Here is a 12,726-nt window from a genome sequence, read left to right as displayed (position 1 = left end):
TTGCGAAAACGAGAGCTAATCTTATAGACAATTGTAAAGAATAAACACATCGGTTTCAATATACATCATCCTCTTTGAATATTTTAGCAAACAAATTGTACACACTATCTCAATTCTCCAGGATCTCAACAACTTATGTAGCCGGAATTAACATGGGTTGAACCGTTGAACGCCGTCGTGGGTATGTGGTAATGGTTGATGTAAGTTCTTGCAGGATTTTCCGGCTGTTTCGAGGATCCCGATTCTCAAGCTTTATGAGATATGTTTTCTAGCAGCATTTTGATGCTTTTGGTGCTCTACACTATGCTCAATATTAGGAGCGAAAACGAGTGTCCGTCTTGAAAACAAAAGCAATGTACAAAAGTACCATTTGATTGGCTTGAGAGCACACTGCACATTGATATAAACACTATAACATCTCCTGTGCTTATGTTGGATACACATGTAAGAATTTACAATGATTTTGATCCTAAATTGAGTCTTGATGTGCCCATATCCATGTCGAAACGCCACCGATTTTGACACACATTCGAGGAAAGACTAAGCATATGAGTTAGTATAATGAATTCAGTCAATTATAATGTTGCAAAATCACACATTCCAAATACCAAATGTATCATCTAGGGGCCAATGAAACACTGATTCCATCAGGAAGACCAATACCTTGAGCCCATGTCTTGGATTCCAAGTACAACTTAGATATCCAACCAGCAACTCTACCCATATCTGGCCTTTTGCCGGGATCCTCCTGAATACACTCTAACGCCACTCGAGCCAACCGCTCTGCCACCTCAACCGGATACGAATCTCTCAACCTCCTATCAATCCACTGTCTCAATCGCCCGCCTTCACTCTCCACCACTTCTCTAGCCGTCTCAATCAACGAAACCTTCCGAAAACCGCCTCTCCCTGTATCAATCTTCAACGGCTCCTCCCCGGACAACAACTCCAACACAACCACCCCGAAAGCAAAAACATCCGATTTCAACGTTGGAACACCCGTTATTTGAAACTCCGGCGACATATAACCTCTTGTTCCTTCAAACTTCCCTATTGCACTACCAACCCTTTTCATAACTTGGTAATCCAAACCCTCATCATCTCCCTCATCAATCAATTCAGGAACCTCCCCACATAATTGAGCAGTCCCAAAATGACAAATCTTAGCAACTAAAGCAGGCTCATCACATATAATAATTGAGCTACTTTTTATATGATTATGAATAAACCCAGTTTTATACCCAACACAATTATGCATATAATCCAACCCATCAGCAATTCCAGCAACAATTTGAACCCTAGAAACCCAATTTGACAAAACCGTAAAATTAGGGTTTCTAGGGTTTCTTAAACAATCACTCAAATTAGCACCATTTATAAATTCATAAACAAGATAAACATAATTCCCACTAACAGAAGCACCATGAAGCTTCACTAAACTCGCATGGTGAGACTTACAGATGAGAGAGAGTTTTTTCTTGAGCTCCGAATTATCAATGGACCGTCGAAGTTTGCGTTGTGTTACAATTGATAGTTTATTATCAATTAAACATTTCCATGAAGCTGAAGAAGATGAAGATGAAATGGGTTTTAATAGAAAATTTTTTGTTGCAGAACGAATTTCAGATAAATCATAAATATGGGGATTTTCTGGGAGAGAATCTTTGAGACTTGATAATGAAGTTCTACTTGAAATTGAAATTGAAGATGATTTTGAGTTATTAAAGGTGTTAAATTCATTGCTTTTACTATTAGTTTGGCTTCTACTTGAGCTAGAATTTAATACTGGGTTTTTTTTTGATGGGGTTAAATTTTGTGAAGATTTTTTAGGTTGAATGTTTGAATTCTTGGATTTTGATCTGAAAAGAGAGAAACACATAGATGAAGATTGGGTTTTTGGGTATTAATTATTATAGATTGGTGGAATATTAAGAACATTGAATATGGAAATTTGGGATTTTGAAAGTATGACATGAAATTATGGAGTTTTGAAGATTTGAGAAAAACAGAGGAAGAAAAGCCATAAGTCAGGTTTTTTCTTATTATGGTAGAGTAGTAGACGAGTAGTAGTTGGTCAAACATTCTCGTGACATAAAAAAAAGAGGTCGACTAGCGCGAACGAGGATTAACATTCGCGAGTAAGCCTGTTATCTTCGGCATAAAACAGCTGAACTGAATTGAATTGAATTGAACTGAAATGAATAGTGATATGTGAGAGTAAAAGTATGGTCAAAAGCTGAACTGAACTGTTCTGAATTGAATTGAACTGAACTGAAAATAAGCTGGAGAGAACATGCCCTTAGATGGGTTTCGTGTAATTAATATTATTTTTGTATAAAATAAATATTTTTTATATATGTACAAATATTATTTGTGTTATTTTTCTTTTATTTACTCTGCAAAACAGATAATTCTTTTTATACATAAATAATATTTGTTTCACGGATTTGTGTTAAATATATGGGTAATGTTATATGTAGCCCTTAGGGCTACATATAAGCATTAAATACATGTTTTAAAATGGAAATAGTTTATGAATTTATGACAAAATTTCATATTATTTGAGGTAATAAATGCTTGATTCAAATTTTTATTTCTATTTTAACCTTCTTATACATAACCCTAAGGGCTATGTATATCATTTTCCTAAATATATTAATGGTTAGAAAATTATCAAACCTGCGATTGACAATGGAAGAAAATAAAAAAGGTAGACTCGCACACCAAAAGAAACAAATATCACACGGCGTAGCTTTACAGCGTGGAGATACTTTCTGTTTTGTTTGTGGTCACCAATGACACATTATATCATGGAGTGTATTCCCTAACTCTTAAAAGATTGGGTACGATAATACAAAATTGATCTCGACACTATAGTTATGAGTCTTATGACATGGTGTACCAATTATAAATTTCGATTAGTCAAAATATGACAAATTATTGGCTTAAGTGTAGTACATGTCATAAATATTACCAGAAGTATTTATTCTCGACGGTGATTACTGACTCGTAGTCGATTTCAAGCTTTCTCTTACTAAAATTCTTCTTCTTTATGAAGAAATTTGAAATTTGTTCCTGAAAGGTATAGAGGTATTGTAAAAAGGTAACTCCGGTGAAATTTATGACACCCAAATTAATAATTTGTAGTGTTTTTTTCCCCCTAGTCAAAGTCTGGAATATCGGGTGCACAACCATAATTTGTAGTGTTGAGGCCATTTTCGCACAAGATAATTCATAATTGGACTAAGGGCTAATCCGTGTTAGTGATTCTAAAACTTATTGTTGGGATGAGGATTTGTACATTGGATAAAGATTTGGAATTTAGGATGGTACTATAATGAGCTACCTCCTCTTACGGAGTTCGTCTATTTTATATTATCACACTATAAGTTCTTTGTAGGTATTTATTAAGGATTTAGAAGTTCCGAGACATATGGAAGATTAGTAATTGTAAACTTTCATGAGAGAAAAATGTAGTGACTGAATGGAGGAAACTATGCAATCAATTTCAATTGATGGTGAATATAAGGTGAAATAAAGATCGATTAAATTCAATCATGTGTTAAATGTATCGTTCAAATAAAATCCTAACAATGAGAGTACACTATATACTTTTTGTTTTTTTTTTTATAGATATTTGAAATTAAATATACTTCTACACCCCTAACTGTTATATAAAAATACTACTTTTAATAATTATGCTACGAGGTATGTCGGTACGAGTGATATGGATATCAAGGGTATTTAAAAATTATATTATTTAGTTTGTTTTATTAAATAAATGTGAGTTTAAATTATAAGGGACGTACGATTTTATGTAGAAAAGTAGTACATTTTAGAAATTGCATGTTTTTATTATTCCCTTTGTTTAGTTATGTAAAAAGTAAGTTACGTTCGATAAAATTTTGTACACTTTATAAGAGAAAAAAAATTACAAAATCAGTAAAGATAGTTTTGTTCACTAAAAATAATTCAATATACTAAAAATAAAATGAATTGCACAAGGCTTTAATACATAATTTTTTTTGTCTTTCTTTTTAAAATTAATTTTTCCATGAACCCCACGTCGTGGAGATATGATGATATCATTTAGAAAAATATCCTATAACATCAATTATCATTAGATAACTTAAGTTAGATACGCATATCGGAGATATAATTAGTAATAGACGATAAATAATCGTCCTATTGCAAAAATTAATACCACTCTTTTTTATTGTTTTTTGAAATTAACAAGACAATCCCTTGGTAATATCTCTATTTACGGTCATCCTCAAATAAGTCTCCTTAATATGCATATTATATCTCAATAGTTTATTTATTTGATATATGAGAGAACATTAAGGTTCCTTTTGGTTGAATGTAAAATATTTTCAGTATAAGATTATTTTTATGCAAAACATAATTTTAAATTAGTTTTCCATGTATGGAATATGATGAAATAAAAGAAAAAATGAAAGGGAAAGTAAAGAGGTAGTGAGAGGAGTGTACATGAGAGATAAAGAATAGGAAGGAAAACGATTTTCGCTTTATTTTGAAGGGGAAATGAGTTCCTATCACTGAGAGAACAATTTTATTCCAAGGGAAAATGATTTTACTCTTATTTTACAAATCAAACAATGTAAAATTGAAAATATAAGATAACATATTCTAAAAAATATTTACGCCCTTCTAACCGCAACCTAAATTGAAAAAATATATTAATAATCGTTAGTATTAAGGGAATCCCACCTTCAATTACACCAAGTGGAACTACCTATAGACGTTTACCACTAGATTGCAAAAATCATTGGCTATTTCCTATATGTAGTAGTTAAAGTTTGCTTTTAATTTCAAACATTTCAACCCCTAAAATCCAAAAATGTAACATTGATTAATAACTGTACTAACATCTGTCGGTGGATGTTACCAAGTAAGAATGAAACTAAGATTAGTCCCCGATTAACTTTCTTGGTTCAAAGTGGTGTTTTAGTTCTTAACAATATAAGTACTTCACACGGCAATTTATAAGCACAGAATTTTCCCTTCACTCTAATCTCCAAGATTGGTAAAAGTTGCATCTTTCCAGAGGTTTTGACCTTTGCACTCAATGGTCATGAACAAGTTATTGGTTCTACTCATGGCTCATTGCCACGAGCCCACGATCCAAAAAACACGCATATTTCTTCGTTTTCGTACTCGAAACTTATGTCGTATACAACCATGTTTCTTCATCTTCACACTCGAAACTTATGTCGCCATGATCTCGTCATCTTTCCCCATCACATAGCTACCTCATATATATCTGAAGATTGTGTTACAATTTTGCAATGGACAGAATAACCAACCATCCATTTTTCAGTGAGATTTGAGTCACTTCAGGAGGAGAAGAAAGAGTGGGGAGAGAGATACGAGGGACGTACGATCCCTCCCCCTCAACACTTTCTAATATCAAGTACAATTACACATTAGAACTTTTTTCGTGTCGACTAGACTCGGTTAACTGAAGTCTATCTAAACCAAAAGCTTAAGCTGAAGTGAATATATACATGATTTCTGAAATAAAAACAATGTCATATACTAAGTACTAGCTTACATTGGCCTTCACGAGCCAAAAGATTATTAGATTATCTCCAGGTACATAATACACTCGACTCTCGAGTGAGTTGTGACAATGTTATACAATGTTTCTATCTAATCCCCTTCTGGGTGGCTTCTACATATGTGCAGAGCAAACATTTATAGTAACAAAAACCCCAAACTTGATAATCTAAGAAGATCCTACAATACTAAACTACAATATTTGTGTACAACATAATACAAAGTACAATCTCACCAAGCAAATTATACAACATGGGTTGCCACCATAAAATTTGTGGGAGAGCTTTGCAAACGAAACTCGACACCGATTATGAAGCTTGGTTTTCCGAACCAATTCTCCAGATCTTGCATTTGCGATTGGAAAATCCACAGCAACCCGGGGATAGTTTCTTGCAAATATGTGGCACCAATAAAAAAATAAAGCCATCGGCAACCTTAGTGAGACATCGGAACTTAAAGGGTACACTAACAAAAAACGAAGCTGCGAAAATTATCTTATTCCAGAGTCAGCTTTTGGCTATGCATTTGCATTTCTTCTGCTGCTCTGTCAGGTCCTGCCAGAATTCGAAGTTGATGGTTAATTGAAGCAGGGATATTTCAACAATCTAAGTGCGAAATTTCTTTCTACCGACTACTTAGGGGTAGTTAGTAAATAACTAAATGCTACGTTCCCAGGCTTCTGAAAGCAGGGTAAAATGACAAATAACACGCTTACGGCTTACATGTATCTGCCTTTGCAGTGTCTTCACATATTCCACAGCCTCTTCTAACATGTCTGCAGTATTTGTTTGCTGCCAAGAGGATAGATATGAGAGAAATGAAAACTCTAGAACAAGCTTGGAAAGATCAAATCACTAGAGAATTTGAGACTGAGTATACAGACCATGCATACACAAGAACCAAAAAAAACACCAATATATCAATCAGTTCATTTCAATAGTGAATTAGTGATAGAAGGCAATGAAGAAAACAAGTGGCTTTGAAGGTCGAAGTTAAAAAAACGGAAGTTTTAGTAATAATGCACGCGCCTCGGTCCCACACAGAACAAAATCAATGCAGGAGCATCAGTTACACCTTGGTTTACATCGAGAATTATGGATGGTGGTACTAGAAAATTAAAGCAGTGGACCAAATATTAGTTTCTTACAAAATATTATTGATGGTAAATCATAAATCCAGATAAATCTCCACGAAATCAATTTAGACCATTCTCAATCTTATCTTATCCATCTTCCTAGGGAGAAAACCTAACTTTTGTAATCTTGTCATATCTATGTTCGTTGTACCACCTACTTAACAGATAATGTGAGAAACTAAGTTATTTATGAGTTTGCTCAGCCAGTTAGACAACCAGTAAAATACCAAAAATGCGGTGTTATTAGTTACCTTCACTCTTTAGATAGATAAAAAGCTATATTAAAAAGAACAGCAATGGGACCATCATCCTAAACTGTGTAAAAGTTCCAAACCAAAAACAATATGATAAAAAAAATTTCAAGCCCTTAATCTAGAATTATGCATCATGATATCCTATTCAAGACTTGAAACTCATGCTGAAGTGCTCAACTCGAAGTCCTTAGGATCTCTATTTGACCTAGCAACCATGATATGAAAGCATGGCACGAAACAATTCCACAAAACAGGATCTAACATCATGCACATGAAGCACACTGATAGCGGAACCTCTTGATAGCACACAAACATTATGGACCGTACATTTTATGAAGATAAATAGCGTTATGAAATCACAGCTTCTATCAATTTTGCAGTCCACCCTGAAACTGCGAAAGGAAGATACATATAGCGATCCTGAATAACTTCGGTGTTGATAACGAAGTTTCCAACGTACGGATGCAAACTTACAAGTTATTGATCATTAGTTTATGATCTTTGAATCTACAGTCATATTTCTTAAGGTTTAAATTGCAAATATGCAACATATAAAGAACTTTAAGCAGCAATTGGTTATACACTCTAACCGAAACTTCTCAACCAAGTACCCAAACAATGACATTGTAACACTAAGCCCACTTACGCGCCAACTGACTATGAAATGTTGCCAAGCATTTTTCATCATTATACACAGTCAATCAGCAAGGGTTTCATGACCTATCTCAAGACTTCTCAACCCAAATTTGAGCAGAAAAATCTCTGCACTAAACTTTCAAATTAGAAACACATTTGGCAACAATCCAACCGCAAAAGGTCTTACCCCTAATTACATATGGTAGTAAAGCTTCACAAAAGTAGAACACGCATCTTTAAAGTTTCCTTTGCCAGGAAAAGAAGAAAGAACAAACCCATCACTCAACCAAAATGAAGAATAGCAAAATATCAAATTCCGAAGCTCTTGTCCGTTTGACTCTTTCACTGGTCCCCCACCGTCATTCTATTATAATTTTTTTGTCATGTAGTTGCCTATTTGTTATCTGGAGCAGCTTCATCCATTCTATCTGTCTCTCAATGCTCAGATTCACTCTCTCTGACCTGTGACTGACAGTAGTGCCAGAGTATCTATCTGCAAGTGTCACTTTTTGTTCTTGTTTGCTGGTGGTTCATATTCAGATCTAGGGTTCATTTACCTGAAAAAATTGGGTTTCTTTTGCCTGATCAGAAACATTGATGAATGGTCAACTAGGTTGGTTAGGGTTTGAAGAAGGGAAGTATACTTTTGACCAGTTGATGTGTCCATTATTGTCCTCAAAACTCAGACCCATTCCCATGGCTATACTTTGCTTGTGTTCTCAGCAAATTATAAAGCAAATCAACTATGGTTAAAAATGACAAACTATCATTGGTGCAGAGGAAGATGCAACATCTCTAAGAAAGTTTCTTCAGATAACTACAACTTGACTGAAGCTGAGCTCTGCATACTATATTAACATTGTTTCTGGTAATTGGGTCAAAAGATCTCCAAGTATTTCCTTTATAGACCAAACTAGCTGACACTTCATGCAAGGATCTAAAAAGTTAATAAGCCATATCCAGTTCATGAATTTACAAGCTACGATAACAAGAATTCCATAATGAGAATATCTTGTGATTCAAATCTAGTCTATGCATCACTTGTGGCCATCTTTGGAATAGGGGTAACAAATTACTCGGGAAACATAAAATTTCAAATGTATGATAGGAATCAAAGAGGGGATAATAAAAAAGGTGTTGAATGGGAGGAGTCTGGAGATGATTCTGGGTTTTAGGCAACAGCTGGAAGAGAGAGGAGGGGGAAGAAGATGGATTATTACTCTAACAAGACATAAACAAAACCACAATTACCATTTGGAATTGGGAAATATCCAATATCCTCCTGAAATGTTTTACATAAAGTAGTAGTTTGTTTCCCTATACAGTTTCCACAATAGATATTCCCCCTAATTAACTTTCCTCATTTAAGCAAGGTATCAGTAAGTGTATAATTTTTTGGAGCCCTTTTCTTGTGAAACCCAATTGTCTTAGGTGTGAATATCAAGGGACATTGATGAGCTACTAAGTGTCATGTGCATCAAATCCTTGCATCAAGTTCCAACTGAACTTAATATACCTCCATTTCAGTCAACTTTCTTTTCGGCCGCCAATCTAAACACGAAGGGAAGCAAACCCTACTCTTAATTAAAAGCTTTCGTTGCATTTATCGAAAGTCAGTGACTATTTGCTAAGACTAAGAGTCTAAGATCTTCATGTTCAATATATGCTCGTCACAAGTTTACCAGAATTTCATATACAACCATGATCCTCAAGATTGCACTAGGAGATCGTCATACAAGAAAGGATAGCAAGTAGCATTATGGTGCTCAATATCAACGACACTTTCCAACTAAGAAACTTGTATATCATCACTCAAAACACTCAGCTATTTGCACATCGGCACAAATGCTTACTTGATAACCTTCGCTCAAATACATTCTCCATCATCCACAGAGTGCAATAAGCAAGGAATACCACCTTTGAGCAGAACCTCCAGAAAACTCCATGTCAAGCATGCAGGTATCCTGAAAACTCAAATTGCAACTCTTCGGCTAAGTCAAAACATAATTAGAAACAAATTCAGGGACAGACTAGCCCAAATCATCAGAAGATCTCAACCCCATCCAGATCTCATTATGACTTTCTTTATTTGCTAGAAAAAGAAGACACCAAAACTATCTCTAAATGAATACATGAGCCCTTTACAAAGAAAGCTAATATACTGAAAAGAGGGGGAAAAGGAAAGGAAGGGAAAAAAAAAATAGAACAGACTCCTCTAAACCCGAAACCTGCTGTCTCAGAAGTGAATACCACGTGTTTAAGCTTATTCTACAAAAGAAAGCTATTATACGAAAAAGGCAAAAATAGCAAATCCTTTAATATTAAACCTGCTGTCTCATGGCTAGCGTGTTTTTAGACAGACTCTACAAAGGATAGCTAACATACAAAAATGGGAAAAAAGAATATACTCTAAACTTAGAACCTGCTATTTCAGACATCAAAACAAAATATGTTTTTAAGGTTTAAATTATCTTCTCGTAGTCTAGGCAGGGTTAAGTCGTATATATTTGGGTCTCCCTAAACTTCAACACAAACAGGAATCTTCATACTTGATTGTCGTTATTGCAATAGTTGTATCCCCAAAGTAAGAGGAAAACAGCAGCAATTAGACTAAAAAAAAATGATACAAGTTCTCACAATAAAAAAGATTAAAATATGCAGGAAACCGTCCTCCACTTTCCTGGAGCAACATTGCTCATGTGCTGATACTTGAAAACATTGAGCTTTGTACTGCTATATCTCAATTACTTATAGAATGCTTAGATCTATCTTTAGTGTCCTTAATATTAGCTATATGATGTTCAAACGGACATGATAGGCACTCATATCCCATTCACTTCAAATGCCTATAGTCATGTTTATATCCCAAAGCAAGATCTGTGAATTAAAGCACAAGAACCAACCAAAACATGTCAAACCCTCAAGCTAGCAGGTTGACAGTGCAAAACATGTCAGCAGCCCTAACTCCCCTACAACAACTACAACTACCGCAACGGAGCCCACTGTGGCTTTTAGAAATATATCCTAAAGTGGATTCTGAAAGGTTCAATCTAGCCGGCCAATTCGATGAACTAGTCTAAACAAGAATAGATTTCCTCCCCAAGGGACTCACAGAAGTTACATGTGATGTGCGGTTCATGACATCCATGATTTCTTTTTCATTATTTTGCACGTAGTTGCAATAAATATGGTCCAAATGAATCCTAGAGCAAAATGATACAGTGCAAAGGTCACGTAGAATATAGGATAACATAAAAGTAATGTAAGAAATGAGTGTACAGTGCCAAAATACCTGCAGCTACAGATTACATTCTATTGGCATATGGATAGATAACAAGCTCAATAAAACAGTTAAACTGTCAGTCTACAGATTGGATGTAGCAGTCTCACTCTCATGCAAAGGCAGACAGTAGCACATATAAGCAAGGGTCAAGAACATCACAAGCTAGCAATACAATGAGTTAACTCCAAAAATCAAATCACAAACATGTTGTATGGACTAAATAACTTCATTAACAAAGCATTTTCACAAATTACTGTCCCTGAAACTCTAAACAACAGTCTACACTCTACAGTATCCATCTTTAGCCCATGTAACCACACGAAAGCAACAATCACTATCATGCTGCAAGATGTCAGAGTCTAAAACACAAACAATGATTGCACGCAAGTTGATCAACCAAACAACACAACACAGCCAAGACAAAGTTCAAATTTTCTGAATCATAACACAACTCAAACATATAAACACACCTTGTCCATGTTGGGCACAAGTTCTTGCAGCTTCCTTATCCTATCACTAATCCGCGTCCTCCGAACCTAAACCAACAGCAAAATCACAATCAGCACCCATCTATCATTCATACACCTATGGAGCTTCCTTCAATCACAAAACCACATAACTAAAAAGAATAGAGCATCAATATCTTTACCCTCTCAGCAATACTACGAGGGTGTGTAGCACAACCCCGCTTAGCCCGAACCCTACAGGGCACTGATTCCTCCAACAGCTTCTCCATTTCCATCTCCACCAAACTACTAGCTGTAGTCAATGACCCACTTTGCTCCCCTCTCTACAAATTCACAAACAACAACTACCCAAAAGTCAATCTTCAACAAACTCAAACACTCACAAAACCAATCTACTAAAGTTGCATAAATATAAACCAAATTGCCAACTTTATCAAAAAAAACCCCAAACAAAAAATAAAAGTTGAATTACAAAAATATCAAATACCCAGAAACCAAATTAAAATTTAAAAAATACCCACTTGATCCCCAACCCCAAATAAAAAGCCAATCACATAAAATCCTAAATTAAATCCACTTGGTCTAATTCATTATCACCAAAAAAAACATAAAAAAGGTCAAAGATTTAACATTTAAGTACCCTTTGAGATGAGAAATTAGGTGAGTGTTGCTCAGAATCACTTTCTCTCAACCTTTTACCAGACCCAGTAACATCCACTGAAGATCCTCCTCCTACAAAATCATAATTTGAAGGAATCCCAAAACTTGAAAAATACCCATCAATATTAGCACTCAAAAACTCCGCTGGTGAACTATTCATCCGTTGAAACGCCACCGTATTACCACCTTGATGTGTCCCACCACCACCACCACCTCCACCTTCAAAGAAACCTGGATCAGGTGAGATATACGATGCACTAGTGGGCCGGGCCGAGGGAACCGAGCTAGGCCCAGTTGAGGTAGTTGTCCCAGCAGTTAAGAGCTGGGTTAGCCCACCTTGGTGTTGATGGGTTGGGCCCGAAAGTTTAAGTGGGTCATCATCTTCAAGTAGAGCGTCTAACCATGTTGCCGGAGCTGAGCGGAATCGGGCGAGTCCACTCGTTCGAGTTAACTCACTTCCACCACCTTCTTGCATCTTTTTTTTGTGTGTGTTGATTTTCTCTCACAAGATTTTTCTCTCACTAGATTTTTCTCTCTCCTCCTTAAAGTTTGTAGCTTTTGGGTACAGTGAGAAGTCCACTTGACTGTGTCTGTGTGTGTTTTGGTGTCTAAATTCAGAAATTGATGGAAAAGGAGATAAGAGAAAGAGGGGGTGGTGTAGTTTGGCGCGTGAGGAGTTGGATTAAAACGTCACCGTTTTGTGTGTGTGTG

At 35.6% G+C, this 12,726-nt stretch overlaps 2 protein-coding genes across 3 annotated transcripts; both read right to left on the bottom strand.

The window, feature by feature from the left end:
• Positions 1-2,085, bottom strand: LOC104897396 (protein LYK5). The gene has a single exon (XM_010684298.4). It carries the CDS (start codon positions 1,877-1,879, stop codon positions 617-619), a length of 1,263 nt encoding a protein of 420 aa, XP_010682600.1. The 5' UTR covers positions 1,880-2,085; the 3' UTR covers positions 1-616.
• A 3,409-nt stretch (positions 2,086-5,494) lies between these two features.
• On the bottom strand, positions 5,495-12,726 carry LOC104897484 (transcription factor bHLH81). 2 transcript variants are annotated; one of them, XR_790648.4, is made up of 6 exons: positions 11,996-12,726; positions 11,538-11,678; positions 11,359-11,424; positions 9,459-9,569; positions 6,303-6,371; positions 5,495-6,134 (listed from the first exon to the last, which is right to left on the bottom strand). XR_790648.4 is itself a non-coding variant. In XM_010684402.4 (5 exons), the coding sequence occupies exons 1-5, from the start codon at positions 12,488-12,490 to the stop codon at positions 6,087-6,089; spliced, it is 819 nt and encodes a 272-aa protein (XP_010682704.2). In that variant the 5' UTR covers positions 12,491-12,702; the 3' UTR covers positions 5,495-6,086. The 2 variants fall into 2 exon arrangements, 1 of the variants encoding a protein (XP_010682704.2); XM_010684402.4 differs by lacking the exon at positions 9,459-9,569 and having other exon boundaries at positions 11,996-12,702.

Source organism: Beta vulgaris, chromosome 1 (genome assembly GCF_026745355.1).
Source record: "Beta vulgaris subsp. vulgaris cultivar EL10 chromosome 1, EL10.2, whole genome shotgun sequence".
NCBI lineage: Eukaryota > Viridiplantae > Streptophyta > Magnoliopsida > Caryophyllales > Amaranthaceae > Beta > Beta vulgaris.
This window is presented reverse-complemented; position numbering and strand designations above follow the sequence as displayed.

Excerpts from the sequence above, each read along its gene's own strand:
- LOC104897396 (XM_010684298.4), bottom strand. The coding sequence starts at position 1,879 with ATGTGTTTCTCTCTTTTCAGATCAAAATCCAAGAATTCAAACATTCAA.
- LOC104897484 (XM_010684402.4), bottom strand. The coding sequence starts at position 12,490 with ATGCAAGAAGGTGGTGGAAGTGAGTTAACTCGAACGAGTGGACTCGCC. Across the intron at positions 11,425-11,537 it reads CTCGTAGTATTGCTGAGAGG|GTTCGGAGGACGCGGATTAG; the intron begins GTAAAGATATTG and ends CTGTTGGTTTAG. Across the intron at positions 6,372-11,358 it reads TTGTGCCCAACATGGACAAG|CAAACAAATACTGCAGACAT; the intron begins GTGTGTTTATAT and ends TCCTCTTGGCAG.